This window comes from Aquarana catesbeiana, linkage group LG03 (assembly GCF_042186555.1).
Source record: "Aquarana catesbeiana isolate 2022-GZ linkage group LG03, ASM4218655v1, whole genome shotgun sequence".
NCBI classification, from domain to species: Eukaryota; Metazoa; Chordata; class Amphibia; order Anura; family Ranidae; genus Aquarana; species Aquarana catesbeiana.
Window position 1 is genome coordinate 469,258,075 of NC_133326.1, and position 22,241 is coordinate 469,280,315.

Here is a 22,241-nt window from a genome sequence, read left to right on the forward strand (position 1 = left end):
TTTTGGCGTTGGTAAGCAAACCCTTACTCCTTTCATCCATTTTCTTTCTTTTATGTTGTTTATACTTTTCCTATGTCCACATTGATGTTCCTTCCTTTTGTGGATCTTGGAAACTAATGGAATATACAGTATATAAAAATTTCTAATTCTTTGCTTATACTGATTAGTTTGTGTATTATTATAGACTTGTAGGAAAATATGGGAGATTTACCCATATATATTGTCTGTATGCAAATATATATACATCAGTTGATGTTTCTTCAGCACTACTTAATGTATTATACGTCTTTGATAAATTGATATCTTTAAGTGTTTTGTAAGCATTGTATTTATATTTTGTTTTGTTTTCTTTTCTTCTTTTTATCTATAGTATGCCACATCTGTACCAAAAAACTCCTGATGAAGCTCAGTTATTGAGCGAAACATGTTGAGATTGGTATCGCAAAGTGGTGTCAAATTTTAAATTTTCATTATCTGACTATGTTTGTTCAAGATTGTATGTTTTTAGATGATTGTTTTGTTATCATTCGTAACCATTAAAGATATTGAATTTGAAGTTTATTAGTCAGTTTGGCAATTTGCATACAGTGTCTTTTTCTTCTTTTTTTTGAGGTTAATCTATTTTCTTACTGACCTACCAAAATTTTGAAAAGCACCCTAAAAAATCCCAGGGGTATTCATACCCCAATCCCCCTTTCTTTTTTGTATTTATTTAACAGGGATGCGGTGCTAAGGGTTAACTGTCCATGCCCTCTAACAAATACTTCTTGTTACATTTTGGGGTGTTACCCACCCACCACTGCTTGAGGTCACGGACAGTCCCCAACCATTACCCCCTTTTTTCCTTTATGGAACTACTTTTTCTTTATGGAATCATTTTTTTGTCATTAGGATATTTTTGTTAATCTTACCTATATATCATGATTTGCAATTTGGAAAACCATTAATATATTCTTTTTGTTGTTGGAAATACATATATTTGTGTTACTGTTATCTGTTAATTTGGGGCTAATATATTTTTTTTGGATACCCCCAGTACATCTATTAGGCCTGATTCTTTGGGTGGGTACTATCTATCAGCTGGAGGGAACAATGACTAATTACTGTGGGAGTGCTTTTGATGGTCTTATGAATCATATTCATAGGTCTCAAAATGCCTCTATGGGGGGTTTGACCATGGACCGTTTTTTCTCAAGACTTCAGAAAATGCTTGAGAAAAAATCCAGAGTCTTCTGGAATAAATGGTATTTCCTCAAATATATTGAGGACCGCGTTGTCCCGTGGGGGCTTAGAATTCAGATTTTCCCCTCTAGTGGCAATGTAGACATAGATTTCCGGAAAGAATGGGAAGAAAACCTACAGGCTTGTTCATTTAAAATGATGGAGCTTCTCTGTGGAGAATACTCCAAGGAACTCATTTTGGTAGACAGAGAGATTGAAAAGTTATATGGTGAGAATCAAGCTATCACCACTAGTGACCTGTTCTCCACGCGAGAGGGTACCCTAAAAACTGACCTAGAGGGGTACGTCACCGAAATTCTAAAAACTAAGGAGAAAAAATATGTGAGGGACAAACTTGCTTATGACAACAGTCAAGCCTACCATTGGGGGCAAAGAAATAACAAAGCAAAGAGACGTACCTACCAAACACGCAGCTTTAGACAACAAGGGGGGGAACCAAATGAATCAGATTCATCTATCTCCTCTGCTTCATCTTCTCAGGCACCAAGTACCAGAAGCTCTAATAGTCAGGAGACAACGAAGGGCGTGAAGGACCATACCAGCACGGGCACAGTAAAGCTCACTCCGCACATGAAAGCCCCTATGGTTACACGAGCCAATTCGGCAAAAGGTTCGTCCACCTGCGCACCGAGTCACCCGGAAACATATATGAGCACCCCCTCCACGAATACTCCTCTCCCCCTGTCTCCTAGGCTACAAGTAAGTAACACTATCTCTGCATCTACACATGCGGATTTTCGTCCAGCACCGATATTTGCTCAACCAGTGACGGATGGCAAAAAGGCAGGGCCTTTGGAGATATCGGCGAAAGGGACGAGGACAATTTCGAAGTGATTAATTTATCTTCCCATACTCTTTCAGCTGAACAAATATCAGTTCTCAAATTAGGTTTGACCTTCTGCCCTACGCAGAGGGTCGACCAATTTGAATTAATTAAGGATATCAATCTCTTCTCACGAAGGCTGATGTTTAAGATAATTTTTGACAAATCAAGTCCATCTTCAAATGATCGGTCCCTTGGGGACCCGGCCTGGTGCGATATGACCATTGCAGATATTAAAGCCTTAGAGGAGTTGATGGAGCTGTGGGAGGAGGGTGGTCTGGAGGAGAGTGATCTATTGGAGGCGGACTCTCTCCTGACTGGTTCAGACCCCCCCCCTCCCCCACCCCCATCCTCCTCATCCTCATCCTCCTTTTTGCCACGTCTCCCATCTAGGCCTAAGGTATACAAGCCAAAATCTCGTACTTTCCCGACCCTCCAGGGCAACCCCAATGTGTGGGCATTCACTAAACAGGTTACTAATGAAATCTCTCAAACTAAATGGAAGAATATATCTAGATCGAATCTATCTGCTTCCCAACTAGAGGCCCTCAAACTCCTACAGAATAACAACGACATAGTGATCAAACCTTCTGATAAGGGAGGAAACTTGGTCATTATGGACAAAGCCCACTATGAGACCATGGTTGCGGCCATAGTCAGGAACAACCAGTGGTATCGGAAGGTCTCCCCTAGCCATTTAGCCCTTATAACTACCCGATATAAGCATCTGATAGGCTCGGCCTACCATAAAGGTTTAATCACAAAAAACACTTACGAATTCCTCAATGTAAGTGCACCACGTACCCCAACTTTGTATGCCCTTCCAAAGATACATAAAAACCCCAAGATGCCTCCAGGCAGACCCATTGTGTCGGGAAATGGGTCCCTGACCGAGATGGCAAGTAAATTAGTGGATGACTTCCTGAGGCCTCATGTAGAGGGTCTGACGTCCTACCTTCAGGACACGGGGGACCTCCTCCGCGCACTGGATGGGGTCGCCATACCCTCTGGCTCTTGGCTAGTGGCTCTAGATGTGGAAGCCCTCTACAATTCTATCCCTCATGAACTGGGGGTGGAAGTTGTGGGGGGCTTCCTATCTGAGGATCCGGATGCCTCGGTGGACTATAACCGATTCATCTTGGATCTTTTGTTTTTTATTCTGTCCAACAATGTTTTTTTGTTCGGGGGCTCCCACTACCTCCAGATACAGGGAGTGGCGATGGGGACGAAATGTGCCCCAGCCTATGCCAACCTGTATCTGGGGGGGTGGGAGCGTGAGCTGTTTTTCAGGGAGGACATGCAGGCGTTTTTTGAGCATGTCCTAACATGGAAGCGATTCATCGATGACGTCTTTTTTATCTGGCAGGGTAGTAAATCCAACCTTCTTGCCTTCCTTGAGAGTCTGAAGGTCAACAGATACAATTTGAAATTCACTTTCGAAATGAACCAACATCAGTTGACCTTTTTAGATGTTCAAATACTAGTAGACGACGAAGGCAACATTGGAACCACCTTATACCGAAAACCCTCAGCGGGCAATACGGTACTACATGCCACAAGCTCACATCCCGTTCCATTGATCAACAATTTGCCCTATGGGCAATACCTCAGGATAAGACGCAATTGTAGCACTGAATCAGATTTTGAATACCAAGCTAAACTATTGCAGTCTCGTTTGAGCCAACGAGGCTATAGCAAAAAGTGTTTGAAAAGGGCCTATTTAAAAGCCAAGAGCCATAAGAGATCCCAACTTATACATCAAGCCAGACCAAATAAGACAGATTCCAGTGTTAGACTGATCACCAGATTTTCAGGCCAACAAAAGCAAGTCCGTGAGATCATTCAAAAACATTGGTACCTCCTAATGGGAGACGAAAAAGTATCTAAGCATTTAAAATCTTACCCGGAGATCACGTTTAGAAGATCCAGATCTCTGAAGGATACTTTAGTACACAGCCATTACGACAGCACTGTACAATCAAAAACAGAATCCCGTAAGGGGTGTAGACCTTGTCATAAATGCCCCTTCTGCAGATATATTCACTCTGCGAGAGGCATTATGCTCCCTAATGGCCGTCATTTTAAACCTAATTTTTCCGTGACGTGTCAATCCATTGGGATTGTATACATCATGATGTGTGAATGCCATGGATTCTATATAGGCAAAACTAAACGTCCCTTTTTTTGCAGGATCAGGGACCATGTATCCCTGGTTCTAAAAAAGAAAATGGAGACGCCCATTAGTAGACATATGGGCTTGCATCATGATTTTGACGCTAACAAAATGCATTTTTTTGCGTTGGAATATGTCCCCCCAGGGGAGCGTGGGGGGAACTATGATAAAATACTCTTACAACGCGAGACCCGGTGGATACATACCCTGTCCGCTTTAAAACCTCCAGGCCTTAATGATGCGTTGAGTTTCAAACCATTTCTTTAGTCCATCAGATTTAACTGCCCCTGCCTATTTCACCATATTATTATTTTTGTTTGGTTTTGCTCTTTAGACTTGTTAAGATTGGTTAATACACAATTTTACTACATAAGTTTGGTATATTTTGTATTATTTTGTTTATTTTATATGTTTTCTATATGTGGTTATCTCCAGGTTGTTTTCATATAGAGTGGGGTTTTCCTTCCAAGCCAACACAGATGTAGATGGAATTTTCTCCCTTAATACATATATACCCTTGGACCTAATCAAATTAAATATTCATCGTCTCCCCGTCAATTGGAGGTTCCTTCCACAGTTCCGTTTCTTGTCTTGGTCCGCACGGACGCCACGGGCACTTAGGATGTGGAGTGAGTAATCAATCACCCCCCCCCTGGGGGCCCTAGAGGTATCAAACTCCCCTTTTAGGATACATGTGCCCCTTGGCCAAATTAGCGAGACATTCCCCCTTATTCTATTTTTCATTCTTTCTCCTACTCCCTTCCTTATTTATTTATTTCATTTTTTCTTGGATCCTGTTAAATTGGGACAATTCATTGGCATTAAATATATCAGACAGATTTTGATAACCTGCTGGTTATTTATTAATAAATTCTTTTAAAATATTAATTATTGTTCAAACGTTGTTTGACACACAGCCTTTCATACCCCTTTTTTCTTCTTTCCCATCCTTTTTTCCTCAGTCAACATGGCTGACCGTCATTTGTTTTCTTGCTCTGTCCTCTGACAAACAATCTATAACTCCCAGGGCCTTGAGTACCTAGCCCGCCTTTGGGCTTGTAGTGCGCCTGCGCGGAAACGGGCCTCGAATGACGCTCGCTCCCGGCGTGCGCATGCGCCTACTCACACCGTCGAAACAAATGACGGAAGTGTAGGCGCTAGTTTAAGATAGGACAGACCCTGGATGGTATCTGGTCTCGCCCTCATGTCACCCATTGGCCACATGGAGCCTGGGGGAGGTGCCTCACAATACGTCCGCATCCCGATGGTGACGTCAGACGCCACTGGGATGGAGGAGCCTATTTAGTTCGGCTCTCTAGCCGCTATCTCCTGACAGTGGCGCTGAGGCTGCAAGGGGAGGTATACGCCGCTCTCCCCTTCCATACACATCCACCCCACCTCTCAGGTAAGCTAAGCTCTTCATTTTAAGGGGGTTATACTCCTTGTTGAGGATCGATTTTATGGCATGGTTAATTAGACAATGCTCTCCTGAGTAATTGGTTTATTGTATTATCTCTTGTAGTTTACTGGGGCAGTATACACTTGGATCTTCTGATCTGACTCTCAAGGGTTGTCCTTCTGTGATTGCCACCTTGTGGTGAAACTGGAGTGTTGTTCTCCTTTATGTTTTTGTTCATATGGCTTTTACAGCCCTGAACATTCACCTTTGATTCAACCTATAAGGTAAATTTTTAAACCTCTCATTACTCTACTTCACCGACTGCCCTGTTTTCCCCGTTATTATTATCTCAATCGCTTAGAAATATTCTTATTACTTTTTTGTAATATTCAATTTCAGTTACTCTATACTTGGGCTCCTCTGTGGACCAAATAACGGTTTGGGAGGCCTTAGACGGGTGAGACGCATTCTTTTGATTGGCATTTGAGCCACGGCACTTTATACACTTTTACAACTTGTTTGTCTACTAGTCATCTCTGAATCTGTTTTGGCGTTGGTAAGCAAACCCTTACTCCTTTCATCCATTTTCTTTCTTTTATGTTGTTTATACTTTTCCTATGTCCACATTGATGTTCCTTCCTTTTGTGGATCTTGGAAACTAATGGAATATACAGTATATAAAAATTTCTAATTCTTTGCTTATACTGATTAGTTTGTGTATTATTATAGACTTGTAGGAAAATATGGGAGATTTACCCATATATATTGTCTGTATGCAAATATATATACATCAGTTGATGTTTCTTCAGCACTACTTAATGTATTATACGTCTTTGATAAATTGATATCTTTAAGTGTTTTGTAAGCATTGTATTTATATTTTGTTTTGTTTTCTTTTCTTCTTTTTATCTATAGTATGCCACATCTGTACCAAAAAACTCCTGATGAAGCTCAGTTATTGAGCGAAACATGTTGAGATTGGTATCGCAAAGTGGTGTCAAATTTTAAATTTTCATTATCTGACTATGTTTGTTCAAGATTGTATGTTTTTAGATGATTGTTTTGTTATCATTCGTAACCATTAAAGATATTGAATTTGAAGTTTATTAGTCAGTTTGGCAATTTGCATACAGTGTCTTTTTCTTCTTTTTTTTGAGGTTAATCTATTTTCTTACTGACCTACCAAAATTTTGAAAAGCACCCTAAAAAATCCCAGGGGTATTCATACCCCAATCCCCCTTTCTTTTTTGTATTTATTTAACAGGGATGCGGTGCTAAGGGTTAACTGTCCATGCCCTCTAACAAATACTTCTTGTTACACTGTACAAAGTGCAGGGTCCATCCAAACTTTATCCTGTTTTTATCCTGTTTTAAAATTATCTTAGACTCTTTTGTGTGATTTTGGTCTGGTGCTCCTTTTTGTATTTTATGCTTTAAGCTACTGGTTGCCCATCGAGGGAATCCTTGCTGTGTGGGATCCACCTCACCAGAGCTATTGATCTTGTTTGGAGTTTTCCTCCACGTGACTACACTTGAAAGTCTAAAAGTTCTCAGTGCCTCTTTTGAATATGTTGTTCTAGATTACACTGCTAAGCAACCTGACAATCTAGGGGGCTTTTACTGATATATGGAATGTGTTACTGACACACAGAGGTTGATTTACTAAAACTGGAGAGCGCAAAATCTGGTGCAGCTGTGCATGGTAGCCAATCAGCTTCTAACTTCAGCTTGTTCAATTAAGCTTTGGAAAAAAAAAACCTGGAAGCTGACTGGTTTCTATGCAGAACTGCACCAGATTTTGCATTTTTAAGCTTTAGTAAATCAACCCCATAGTTATATAGCTGCACGATTCTGGATAAAATGAGAATCACAATTTTTTTGCTTAGGATAAAGATCCAGATTCTCTCACGATTCTCCGCGTAACATCATCTTTCATAATATACAAAAAAATTGAGTGAACTTTACAATTTAGTTTTTCTTAATTAATCGAAGTGTATTTTTCCTACAACAATTGCGTTTGAAAGACTGCTGCACAAATACAGTGTGACATAAAATATTGCAACAACCATTTTATTCCCTAGGGTCTCTGCTAAAAAAAAAAAAATATATTATATATATAAAATGTTTGGGGGTTCTAAGTAATTTTCTAGCAAAAAATACTGATTTTAACTTGTAAGCAACAAGTGTCAGAAAAAGGCTTAGTCTTTAAGTGTTTAAATGGTTAAACTGACCTCATTTGCAGACCAAAGTTTATCCCTTTGATCTTTAAAAGAACACAAGGATACAGTGTTTATTTTTATCTCTCTTTCAGCCCATGTTGTTGCTCAGCTGCTTTCTTTTTTTTTTTTTGGACAGCTGTGAAAAGGGAATGGCACATGAATCATGGAAATGCCAGATTAAAATTGAGTGGAGGGTTAAATCGAGATCACAATTTTTTAACGATTAATTGTGCAGCTCTATTATATAGTTAGGTTGAAGAAAAGACACTAGTGCATCTAGTTTAATCAATTTTAAAAAAAAACAGTTTGTGGGAGCTTCTGTGCTGCTCCTTAAAGCCCTGCCACCTTTGGCTATGGCCCATTCACACTTATGCGAAATAGATGCAGCTTTCCCCGCATCCAATTCGCATGGCAGGAGAGTGTGACCAGCTCTCAATGGAGTCGGTTCAGTCCGCAGTGGAAAAGGGTCCTGCTATACAGGGCTCTGTTAGTGAGATTTCCCTTCACTTTCTGTTGAAATTGTTGTGACAAGCAGTAGTGTTGGTATCCTTCACTGCTTTGTCCAAAACTAGCATATAATGTTGGTGAAAGTAGGCTTAAGTCATGCAGTAGTTTAACATGTTTAGGATTTACAATGTATGTGCATTGATTGAAAAACATAATAACTAGTAACCCCTCAAATACTTTAAGTGTTTAAAGGGGCTGATCAACTGCTTTCTTGGCTGTTTGATTCAGCAGTAATTATATTACTAAACCTGACAATGATTCTCTAAATTGTGGATCCTACCACCCTATCTCACTATTTAATAGAAAGAAATACCTAGGGCTGCTGCAAGCATGCCCCGGCATATTGAGAAATTTAGGACTATCTCGATACCCAAGGATTAGGCCAAGGTTATAAGATAAAATAACAATTTATTGAGAAACGGATATAGCTAAAACTGATTTGTACATAAGTTGGTAAACAGTTAATTACAACCGTTCATGATTAATTCAGGTAGTTCCAGAGGGACACATGAACCCCATAAGTAATGTGGGGAGCTGAGATGTGAGTCTTGACGTACCCCGTTGGCTGTAACCCGGGGTTACACAGGATCAGAGGCTATTCACGGGGGGCCCCTGATTTGGCTGCGACTAATTCCTTTTGGAATTTTGAACACAGCCTTTATCTATCTGAAAACACACAACTACAAGTCTGCTTTACACTGAAGTGACGACACTGCCATCTGTCCTTTGCCTCTGACCCCAGGGCTTTTATACATAACACCTTGATTGATTAGTATCTACGCCTTCAAGTGTTTCCCGTGTCCGCCGTGGGGGGATTACCTTCAGGTGCCTCAACAGGTGCTGCTCTGTGCTCCATTGGTCTCCACTGATGATAATGATTGACTCCTCCTGAGGAAGCAGCTGTAGCCGCGAAACATCTAGAGGACCACGTCAAGACTCACATCTCAGCTCCCCACATTACTTATGGGGTTCATGTGTCCCTCTGGAACTACCTGTATTAATCATGCACTCTTGTAATTAACTGTTTATCAACTTATGTACAAATAAGTTTTAACTATGTTCATTTCTCAATAAATTGTTATTTTATCTTATTATAACCTTGGCCTAATCCTTGGGTACCGAGATAGTCCAAAATTTCTCAATATGCCGGGGGCATGCTTGGGGCAGCCCTAGGTATTTCTTTCCAATATCCTATCCATAAGGATGATGGTACCCGCCCCTATCTCTAGATTAATTTAATTGAGCCAACCCTTTCTATTTCACTATTTAATAGGTTGTGATCATATACCACATTCCACTTTAACCAAACAAATCTCATGCCACGCTAAAAACATCTACTTAACATCAGGTGTCAACAGGCTTTGCCTATGTCAACGACATCGGTTTTACATCAGTTTGAGATGTTTCTGAAATAATTCAGAATTCAGTAACAGGTGCATTTGACCTGTAGTTGTGTAGTTGACCTCCTTCTGACCAGCATTTGACCTGTTTGAAGTGGGCATTTCACTGAATAACATAGTCCTAATACATGCAACAACAAAGCTAATCAAGGTATTGTGTCCTTAGATAGAACTCCCCTTTATTTGGTGTTGTATGCCAAGCTTTGTATCTAGCACTAGATGTGTTAGCTGGTTTAAAATGCTGTATGTCAACCTTCAAGCTTTAGGCCTGTGACCTGTAAGCATGTCACTCACTGCAAATTGGTGAGATGATAACATCATGTATGCATCCATTAGTGAGCTTTCACAAAACAGTTCTGGTTTCTCTTTTCCCTCCCAATGGCTACAATGTAATGGTAGCAGAAAATATCCAGACCAGAAAGCTATCCTATAATTGTTGTTTTGACTTTGAAGGGAACTTGCCACATATAATTGCAATAGATGATAATGTAACAACTGTTTTACTGTGTGTTACATAGTTTGTTTTTTTAGACAGATGGAAATCTACTAAATTATGTTGCATGGTATTTTAAAGGATAATTTGATGAAAACCTTGGGATTTATTTATCTTTCAGTTTGGCACAAACGCTTGATTGAGTTAAAGTGTATGTATAGCTAAAATCTTTTTTGTAGATTTGGATAGAGTAGTTAATAGTTAAAAACTCTATTTTTGGGGGTGTTTTTTTGCTGTGTACCATTGGGGAAATTTCTTTTCACTTCTGTCCCTGAGATGCGACAAATTTAGAGGCCATTCCGCAAAGTAAGGGGAACTCTCCTCTCAGATGGTTGTCCCCAGAATAGGTGTTCCCTTTAAAAGATTTCCCCTTAGGCAGGCCATACACAGTTTGAATCTCGAGATTGGAACCGTGCATGGGCAGGCTGAATGTACCAAGTTGATCAATCAATCAACTTGGGTACAACCAGCATGCCGGGTTTTACCTGCGATTATCACTAGTGGATGCTATAGCCACTAGAAATAATCAATGTCTTCCTATTGCGACGGGGACAGCTTCCCTGCCCCCCCGCCAGGAGAAGACAATGGCCTGGCAGGGGGATCCTGCATCAACACTGGCTGCGTTGTTGGTGGAATCAAGCAAATTTCTTTCCTGTGGTTGCAGGAAAGAAATTTGCTCCGTGTATGGCCGGTGTTCTATCAGATTACCACTATCCATCAGATTGTGCAACGGATGTGACATTCAGGCAAAAAAATATTTATGCGCAAAAATGCGCTAAATATTTATATTTTAGCTTTCCACCATGCGTTCCATGGCCCGATGCGTTCCACACACTTTATGATCTGATGGGCATTGAAGACACATTCTCCTCTCACAGGGGACACTCTCGCCCCCTAGTGATGGTTCTAGCTCGGCACTGGAATAGACACCATGTGGACATCTTACTACACCTAGCTATGTCTTGAATTTCAGAGTAATTTTAGCAATAAAGTGAGCACATATAAATATAGTATATTGGTGTCTGTGATATTGGTTTATATACGCTCACTTTATTGCTACAATTAGCTGGGTGTACTAAGATGTCCGCATGCATGTTCTATCAGAATACCGCTACCCGTCAGATCATAAAGCGTGTGGAACGCATTGCGCCGTGGAACGTATCGTGTATGCACAGTAAGTATTTTTTGGTCGGAGTGTCACTTCCGTTGCACAATCTGATGGGTAGCGGAAATCTGATAGAACCCCGGCCTTAACTCTTTTTCAGAGGACAGAACAAATTTTTTAGGTTTACCCTCCCTTTGTTTCAAATAGACAAAGTTCAACAGTACAAACAGGATTTTTCTCCCCCCCCCCCCCCCGCGGGGAGGACTCCAATAAGCTATTATTCCTAAGAACTCCTAAAGTAAGGAGAACTCTTAGACATCTGTCTCCATTTCTGCGTAACTTTTTATCAGGGGGCAACTCTAAAATTTGGGGCTTACCTTCCCCTTTGTTTCACCATGGTTATCAGTACAAATATAGTATTAAAGCGATTTTTATTAAAAAAAAAAACTTTACAAACATGTTATAATTAACTGCTCTGTGCACAGAGCGGCCCCGATCCTACTTTTTTGGGGTCCCCCGGCGGCGCTCCGGGCTCCTCCTCTTCATCGAATGCCCCCAAGGAGAGCAGCTTTCCTTGGGGGCACCCTGTGGGCGCACTCCCGAGTCTTGCTTCTGCTTCCATTGACACAGACAGCAGGACTTGGCCCCACCCCCGTGTCACAGAATTTGAGTGACAGCAGTGAGAGCCAATGGCTCCTGCTGCAATCAATTTATCCAATGGAGACCCGAGACAGCGGCTGGAGCTGCTGGGCTCGTGCTCGTCGCTGGAACGATCAGGTTCAGGTAAGAAAAAGGGGGGCTCCGGAGGGAGCTGCAGCACAGAAGGTTTTTCTATGCATTAAGGTGAAAATCCATGAGACTTTACAACTCCTTTAATCTCCCTAATGGGGACACATGTAACAATGAAAATTAGGGACAGGGTCTAACCCTTCCCTACCTTATCTAAAACTAAAGCAAAAGGTTTTGCCTATAAACACTTTAAAGTGGTTTTAAAACCAAAACTAAGAATTGTATATATTACAGCTTACCAAGCACTAGATTTAGATTCACTATTTTGACTTCATGATCTGGCCAGTAACAAACCTCCTGTATAAGAATGCCTACACTCAGTGGCGTCCCTAGGGTCGGTGTCACCTGGTGCGGTAAAACATGGTGTCACCCCCTCTCCTGTCTAGGCTGCCTAGCGCCCTGCAGGCAGCGCACTGGCCCTTGTAAATGATAGTATAGGGTGATATAGTGGAAGGGTAAGGTGATATAATGGCAGGTTAGGGTGCTATGGGGCAGGTTGGGGTGGTATAGGGCAGGTTAAGGTGGTATAGGACAGGTTAGGATGGTATCTGGCAGTTTGGGTGATATAGGGTAATTTGGGGTGGTATATTGGCAGTTTGGGGTGGTATATTGGCATTTTGGGGTGGTATTGGTATAGGGCAGTTTGGGGTGGTATAGGGCAGTTTTGGTGGTATATTGGCAGTTTGGGGGTGATTTGGGGTGGTTTAGGGTAGTTTGGGGTGGTATATTGGCAGTTTGGGGGCGATTTGGGGTGCTTTAGGGTAGTGTGGGGTGGTATAGGGCAGTTTGGGGTGGTATATTGGCAGTTTGGGGGTGGTATAGGTCAGTTTGGGGTGGTATATTGGCAGTTTGGGGGTGTATGAGGGCAGTTTTGGGTGGTATATTGGCAGTTTGGGGGTGGTATAGGGCTGTTTGGGGTGGTATATTGGCAGTTTGGGGGTGGTATAGGGCGGTTTGGGGTGGTATATTGGCAGTTTGGGGTGGTATATTGGCAGTTTGAGGGTGGTATATTGGCAGTTTGGGGTGTTATATTGGCAGTTTGGGGGTGGTATATGAGGGCGGTTTGGGGTGGTATATTGGCAGTTTGGGGGTGGTATATGAGGGCGGTTTGGGGTGGTATATTGGCAGTTTGGGGTGGTATATTGGCAGTTTGAGGGTGGTATATGAGGGCAGTTTGGGGTGTTATATTGGCAGTTTGGGATGTTATATTGGCAGTTTGGGGGTGGTATAGGGCGGTTTGGGGTGGTATATTGGAAGTTTGGGGTGGTATATTGGAAGTTTGGGGTGTATAGGGCAGTTTGGGGTGGTATAGTGGCAGTTTGGGGGCTATAGGGCAGGTTAGGACTTACAGCTTACACAGCAACTTACAACATGCCTGCAGATGAAGACAAACACCCGAGCGGGGCTGCTGTGTCTTCACCTCTTTCTCCTTCTTCAGCTGCGGGATCAGCCAGAGTAAAGGAGTCTGTGGGAGGAGTGGAAGAGACAGCCACACCCCAGCTCCGCCCACCAACTCCGGCTGCCTCGAGAGATATTGGAGGTCTTGAGTGACAGCTTAGACTGACTGCAGAGTGATACAAGCAGCCTCCCTGGCACGGCTGGGTGCCCTGCTCGAACTGCTAGCTTCAAGCAATATAGTGCACTGTGTAGCAGCGCCGGCCCCGGTGTCACCCCTCTGGCGGGTGTCACCCGGTGCGGGCAGCACCCCCCCCCCGCACCCCCATAGCAACACCACTGCCTACACTCTGGATGCAGGAGCAAGAAAGACGCCTTTGGACAACAGAAGGTCAGTCTGGGGGGAGGGGAGTGTTAGATGTACTAGAAGATTCTGACACCAGGTAATATTTATAAGCAGTTACAGTAACAGTTTTTTTTACTTTTGGGATAAAGGTTTTACATAAATAAATTAAAACGGACCCTGTCAGTGTTAAATGGTTTGCATAAACTCTCTAATGCTATACAGTGGAACCTCGGATTGCGAGTAACACGGTTTATGAGCATTCGCAATATGAGCTATTTAAAAAAAAATCTTGACTCGATTTGCGAGCGTTGTCTTGCAAGACAAGCAGGATTCAAGCCGCTGGGGTGTGCACTATCGCATTTGGCCAGAGTTGCGGGGGGCGCTGGTGATACTCGGAGACACTCGGTTACCAAATGTCTCCAGGCGCCCCCACACATCTGGCCACATGCGGTACTGCTTACATTAGCAGTCACTGTGGAACAAATTATCTGAATTTTCATTGATTCCTATGGGGAAACTTGCTTTGATATAGGAGTGCTTTGGATTACAAGCATGCTTCTGGAACGGATTATGCTCGTAATCCAAGGTACTACTGTATCTGCACTACAGCTTGTTTTGATTGAAACATAACAGACTTACTGGTGGGATCACCAGGTGAAAAAAAAAAGAAAAGAAAAACCTAAAAAAACAAACTGATACAGCCACCACATCTAAGAAATGGTAAGCTGCAGTATAATACATGTTTGCTTTTGGGCTTATTGCTGCTGTAAATCAGCAACTGGCTACTTCCATATTTTGAGGACTTCAATAGCTGTATTTCTAAGAGTTCCCAGTTATGCTCACCAATGCATTTGTTACATGAGGCTGTGGCTCTCATTTTGAATTTGGCTAAATTGTTCCCACCCATGCGATCCAATTCCTGTCCAAATTTGTAGACCGCACTGCCATATGCAAACTGATTTGGGGGTGTCATTAACTTTTAATTGTATAGAAGTGACTCCTGCGCTGTCAAAAGGGGGCTATACTAAGGGACACTGCTGCAACACCTGTGTGACTGATCCAAACAGAATTTTTTGGTATTTTTTTGGTTAGATTTTTTGTGCTTTAATATATTGTTTTCTTCTGGACTTTCCATAATTATGATTATATAGGCAATTTACCTGTTTATTTGCCCTGTACACACTATCATCCCTTTATACATTTTTTTAGGTTTCCTCAACACATATTTGTGTGGTATTCGCATATGTTTTTAATTACTTCTAATTATTGCTGCTTTCACCTCCACACTCCTATTCCAGTTTAGTGTTGTCCCTCCCACAATCCACTCTCCCCTTCCCTTCACAGCGCAATCACCATTATTCTATATGATTAACTTTTAATTGACACTCCCAGCAGTTTGCATAGGGCAGTGTGAACTTCCGCCAGGAGACATGCGATGCATTCGCAGGGTTCCCGCATCGCAGCAGTGTGAACCGGCCCTTAAAGACCCAAATGAACACCCTTTCTACTGGGTGAAAATCACCATTTCACACAGCCATTGAATCTCAAACAAGAAACATTAACAGTACAATCTTAAGTTTATGATTCTTAATTTGTGGCTCCTGTTACAGCCAGAATATAGGCAAACCCCCTCTCCTCATCCCATATGACAATGCAATAGCTCCTCAGTAGGCTGAGGCCCTGGGTTTGTCTAATAGGATGTTGGGCATGCTTCAACTTCCAAGTGGGTATTTTGTATAGGCAGGGTGTGCAAAGCTGGTTGTATCTATTGGCAACTGCTATCATTGTGTAGTTTGGTAAGCTTATAGTTAAGACAACTTTTCCTTTAATTCAAGATTTACCTAATTCACAAAATGACATCTATTACAAAATTAGTTCAGCCATACTATTAGCCATGTCATACCTGTGTATCACTCACATTCAAGACCTTCTCCCCAAAAAACAGGTTTTTGATCTACTGTCAGTCATAGATTTTATTATTGAAGAATGAGTGAGACTTCCCTATTGACCCAATTTATCATACAGTGGTACCTTGGATTACGAGCATAATTCATTCCAGAAGAATGCTTGTAATCCAAAAGCACTTGTATGTCAATGCAAGTTTCCCCATAGGAGTCAATGGAAACTCAAATAATTCGTTTCACAGTGACTGCTATGGTATGCAGTACCGCATGTGGCCAGAGGTGGGGGGGCACCAGAGACACTCAGAAATGTTCAGAGACTGATTGGATGCACTCAGAGACACTCAGACACTCAGGAACGGAGTGTTTCCAAGTGTCTCCGAGTGCATCCAAGCGGCTCTGAGTGCCACCGGCGCCCCTGCATTGCGAAACGCTCGTAAACCACGTTACTCGCAATCCGAGGTATTACTGTATGCTGTAATTCTAACTGAAATTGACACATCAGGAGGTCAGGCTGTTACTTTCTATACTTGGCAGAATGGGGGATGAGAATTTGGAGGTGAGGAAGCAGGATGGCAAGAAATACACTGCAATAAAGACAAGGAAAGTGCAAAAACACCAGGGAACTTTACTCAACAACTCTGCCCAGTATATTTTGAACATCGGGGGGGTCATTTAGGAAATAACACACAAAATAATAGTAGGCACAACAACAGCATAATGGATCGATTTTATTCTTAGTTTTATAAACAAATTCAATACATTTAATAAAAAAAACTAGCACCTCACATATTTACAAAGTCTCCTTCAGTTCTTTTCTGCCCTGTAGCCTTGTTTGTAAAAGTCATTGGGATGAGTTCTGCGTATAAACATTCTCGACTAACTTGTCCTCTTTTTTATTTCTTCTGCTAGGTGTTCCTTGGAAACTTCAACCTATGAACAGGTAAAACAGCATTTGTAGAACAAGCATTGGAGGGACATACTATAGTGTCTAAAAGTAGTTACGTGCGTGTACACTGTACGCACAATCTCTAATACATATGCTTAATCTCCCTATGATCAAGAATGATCAATTTTTTTAGTGAATGAGGTGAAACGAAATTTGAAAATGATCCCAAAAGTTCATCCTGTTGATAAAGATTGTGATGGTACTGAGGGGTTTAATTAACTGAATGGGCAGCACAGTGGTTAGCACTCTCGCCTAGCAGCAAAGGGGTCTCTGGTTCGAATCCCAACCAGGACACTACCTGCCTGGAGTTTGCATGTTCTCCCTGTGCCTGCGTGGGTTTTCTCCGGGTACTCCGGTTTCCTCCCACACTCCAAAGACATGCTGGTAGGTTAATTGGATCCTGTCTAAATTGTCCCTAGTATGTGTATGTATGAATGTGAGTTTGGGACCTTAGATTGTAAGCTCCTTGAGGGTAGGGACTGATGTGAATGTACAATGTATATGTAAAGTGCTGCGTAAATTGATGGTGCTATATAAGTACCTGAAATAAATGAACTGCCCTACACTGAGGATGCAGAGGGACAGACCATCGCCGGATTGTGGAGGACAGCTGCTTGCCAGGGAAAAGAAAGATCAGGTAAATAAAAGGGTTTCTCCTCTCCAAGACAAAACAAGCAATTAACCCTTGCAGTGTGCACTGCAAAGGAATCTTTTTTTTATTTGCTAAGAGGAACATGAAAACATACCAAAAAATTATGTATAAACGATGTTATGTAAAACCATCACTGATCTTCCAAGTGAATGGCTGAGCAGCGGAGCGTGTCAAGACAAGTCTGATCATTGGAGGAGAGCATACAGAGTTCCCAGCATAGCTAGAGAACTGATCACAGTGTGCTATCCTCCTTAATTTGGTCAGTTTTTAAAAGGAAAGCAGAGGAACTAGCAGGAATACCAGGGATTTCATATAAAGCAAGCAATACAAAGAGAACAGCACACTTTCTCATACAAGTACATGGTACAGTAGGCATATATCAGGAATATGAGGTGTTGGGGTAACAAACACTTTAAAACATAAATAAAGTGGTAGTAAACCCTCACATATACCCAGTGAAGTGACTAGCATTAGGTGAAATACAGAAATGAAACAAAACCTGCTACATAAAGTTGTAGCTGTGTATCTGCAATAAATTCTTTTGTAGATCATTCTGAAAACACACAGCAGTAAGGATTTCTCCTTAGTTCTAGGAGCAGGGGGCGGGTATCTGAAGTCCTCTGAGCCCCCCCCCCCTTCACATAGTATAGAGAACAAGCAGAGCTGTGGATAACAGTCACAGGCCAAGTGCTGCAGCTCCCTCCCCGTTACCATTTTAACTCTTGATGTTGGGAAAAACTGCCAGAACAGGGTCATGCTCTGAGAAAGGACGCTCAGAGCCTTGGAGAGAGACACACATACAGTATATAACGATGCATTTTTTCACTTTTCATGTCTGAGGTGGTTTTACAACCACTTTAAATGTTTTTTTTTTTTAATGCAACACAACAGCGCTCCTATTGTGAGAAGTAGCCCCGTCCTAGGAGCCAGTAAGTTGTGCTGTTGTGACACGGAAAATGCTGACAGAAGAAAGAGCAGTGATCTACTTCACTCTCCAATTACAGGCTAGAGGGATGAGGAAATGACCTATCTGCATAGTTAGCAAAACATTCACTGCCAACCCCTCTCTTCTATGCAGCCATAACATACTCTGTCATTTTTTTTAATCAATGCCTCTAAACACCTTTTTTCAGATATCTTCAGCCCGGTCACGTGACTCCCGGCTGCTCTATTCCTCTGATCCAGGTCTACAGCGGGAGGGGACGATATCTCCCTCTGATGTCAGCCGTGACTGCCGTGCTGGCCGCTCAGCCCCTCCCGCTGTAGCCCTGGATCAGAGGAGGAGAGCGGCCGGGAGTCATGTGACTGGCCTGAAGATATTTGAAAAAAGAATTTAGAGGCTTTGTTTTAAAAAACACTGCCACTGCTTGTTATTGCTGCATTCAAGAGAGGGGCTGGCAGTGAATGTTTTAACCTTTTCTACTAATAGCGGCAGGAGGGAGGGGTGGAGACATAGACACATGGAGCCGACAGTCAGGGGGGAGGGGAGAGAAGCACAGAGGAGAGCTGCAGATGACAGAGGCACGTAAACTGACCACAGTGTCAGGGCTCAGTAGCCACGATAAACGTGGTCAATTTACAGAGGAGAGGGCAGAACCAGCCAGGTTTTTACAGCTTCCAGAAGGGCAGATTAGACAGCACAAGCACTGTGCTGTTTAACTTGCTACAAGGGAACAGGATCTCTTTTATTTATATTTTAGGGTTACAAACATATTAAACTGCTTCTGATAAAAGTCAGGTCGCCAGCTTGAATGAACTGTCTGGCAGGGCTCTGTGTAAATCTCAGGAATGGATGGACAGAAATACTAATTCTTCAGCAGATAAACCATCTTCTAGAAATGTATTTCAACTGTGCTTGTAGCGGTTTGCACGGAGTTCATCTTTAATGTTGAAACGGTCTAAAAATAATTAGGCAGAATAGATGTGAACAAAGCACCTGGACCAGATGGCTTACATCCATGAGTCATCAAAGAGCTGAGCTCAGTAAAATCGAAGCCATCGTTTCTCATTTTAAAAGCTATTTAAAGTAAACCATTCCTGAGAGAATTGTGTGGCAGCCATTGCTGACCTCCTTCGGAAAGGTGCTAATTGTCTATTACACCTGGTATGAGTACTTTCTGAGACACTGACCTGAAAGAAGTATGCTGATCTGGAAAGTCAGATTAAAGTAAAGTGTTTATCTTGTTCCAGGTTAGTGATAACCTGGAACAAGGGTGATAACCTCTTCCACAAGCAGTGGTTCCAGTGGGGAGCATCGATAATTAAAAAAAAAACTATTAGTTAAGCGCCTAAACGACCACAACATACAGGGATATACAATGTAATACTGACATATAATCACACACATAGGTTGGACTTGAAGGACTTGTGTCCTTTTTCAACCTCAACAACTATGTAACTATTAAAAGTATTGGAGTAATAGGACAGCATGACAAGCAAATCCATCAATTGACTTCCACTCACAAGCCTGTAGTCCACTCGTTTCACTGGGGCTGAGTGCTTGGCTGAATAGCTCCCACATGTAGTAAATGGAAGAGTTGACTGATTTTCTTTGATTTACCCGGGACAATAAAGCTTTGTGACTGCTTATGACATCAGAGTGTGGCCAACTCTTCTTTTTACTAATGAAGGAACTAGCATTGACATAACGAGATGAGGTAAGAACAGCCTCCATTTGTATCACTTTAAAGTGACCCACTACAATGCACAGGGATATGAAAATGGTTAAACGGGATGGACTAATGTCTTTATGCAAACTTACCAACTATGTAACTAAAAGTGCCAATAAAACGTCTCTGTAAAAAAGAAAGTGAATGCTTATCTCCCTGGTTGCCTGTGCCACTAAACACCACGCCATTAAAGAGAGGTCTGCAGCTAAAGTTTCTATAGAAACTGACACTTCTAGCTGGGCTCCCATGCTATGTTGTTATTCCCGCTGACCCAAACATCATTTCAGTACACAGTAATTATGAAGGGGTCTCTGGGAAGTACGACTGAGTGCAGGAGTAGGGCCAGGGGTTCGACACTGCCAGTAGTGCCGGTTTCTATGGAGCCAGCTGCAAATTTTGATTTAATATAGTATCCCAGACAGCAAGGAGAACTTGCCACAAATTTGTGGCTGTGTTAAATTGTAAGTCTTGTTAACTTGCTGCACATTTTCACTGGCAAGTTGTACATTTGCAGAGCACTTGAAGCACAAGTTCTAGTTGACACTAGTTGACCAATTTGTAGCAAGTCTCTAGCAAGAGCGAAGTTGTGGTGGTGAGTCTACAGCAAGAACTCTGCAAGTCACTGTGACCCCTGTGGTGGGATGACTATTACACAACTTAAAGGGGTTGTAAAGGTATAAATTTTTTCACCTTAATGCATTCTATGCATTAAGGTGAAAAAACTTTTGAAAATACCGCCGCCCCCAGCCCCCCCGTTTTACTTACCTGACACCTCAAAACTCGCCTGCTCGTTCCCAACCTCCATTCAGCCGATCAGCCTGGTCGCTGATTGGCTATAGTGGATGGATTGAAAGCAGCGCAGCCATTGGCTCGCGCTGCTGTCAATCACAGCCAATGACGCGGCGCGCCGGGGAGCGGGGCCGAGTGATACAGCGAGCGGCTATAGCCGCCGGCTGTATCATGGGAGCGCGCCCGCAATAACGAACCACCATGCGAGGGAGCTCGCATTAAGGTGGTTAGTTATTGCGGGGAGGAGCTGAGACAGCCGCCGAGGGACCCCAGAAAAGCAGGTTCGGCCACTCTGTGCAGAACGAGCTGCACAGTGAAGGTAAGTATAACATGTTTGTTATTTTTAAAGAAAAAAAAATACCTTTACAACCCCTTTAACTGAGCCAGAACTTTCAGCAGACATGCAGAATGTTTGCAAAGAAAGTTGATCTGCAGTCATGTAATGTGAACTTGCTGCAATCGTGCAACAAACTTGTGAAGCCTGGCAATAGCTTAGCCACGTCATTTTCAAACTTGCAGCTCAATTGCTTGCTATCTGGGATCTTTTTGCGGTGTGGATGGAAAGAGGTGCAATTATTTACTTTATTCTTTAGAAGGACAGTGTTTATTGACAATTTTAGTTTGGCAACAGGGTCACTTTAATGGCTGGCTTGGTACCAAAGGATTGGTGTGAACCAAACTGTTATCTATACGTGAGCAATTGATAGAAAATAATATTATTAGTGACAGCCAGCATGCATTTATCTAAGAACATTGTTGCAAACAAACCTATTTTCCTTTTATGAGGATGTAAGCAGAATCTTAGACAGATGGCTGTGGATGTAAAATATCAGGATTCTGATATTAACTTTGACACAGTTCCTGGCAGAATTTTAATATGTAAACTAAAATCCACTGGTAACCCTACAGGTTTCTACAGGTGGTAAAAAGTGGTCCAAGAAAACAATATAGGTCTTCCAATTTACTTAAAGTAGAACTCAAGACAAAAACAACAAGACAAAAATTAATAGCCTAATAAAAATAAAATACCAAAACAAACATTGGTGTATTATTCACAGTCAATCCAGAGTTTTCCCCTGCAGTACTTCTTTCTGGTTCTCATTCTGATGGTCAGCATCATTCAACCCACTTCCTCTCAGCCCGGGTAGAACTAGACCCACCCCAGCCTGTGACTGGACAGTACAAGAAGAAGCAGCACAGCAATGAGCTCATTTCTTTATCACTCTGCTTTCTCCTCCTATCACAATGCTTCTTGTCAGGACATGAATTGATTGGTTCCTTGTGCTGCCTCTTTCTCTCAGAATCCAGCCCTGTTGTACAGTGACAGCAGGAGACTGATATCAAATTCAGGTTCACTGTTTTTATTTAAAAAATACTTTTAATACTGTAT

General features: G+C 42.1%; 1 protein-coding gene across 2 annotated transcripts in view; it reads right to left on the reverse strand.

The window, feature by feature from the left end:
• Nucleotides 1-16,503: 16,503 nt before the first annotated feature.
• LOC141132479 (histidine--tRNA ligase, cytoplasmic-like) overlaps nucleotides 16,504-22,241 on the reverse strand; it is a 217,167-nt gene continuing 211,429 nt past the window's right edge. For both annotated transcript variants that reach the window (XM_073620878.1, XM_073620879.1), the window contains one exon: nucleotides 16,504-16,725. In XM_073620878.1, coding sequence (XP_073476979.1) covers nucleotides 16,672-16,725 — 54 coding nt within the window. In that variant the 3' untranslated portion in view covers nucleotides 16,504-16,671. The remainder of the gene's footprint in view (nucleotides 16,726-22,241) is intronic.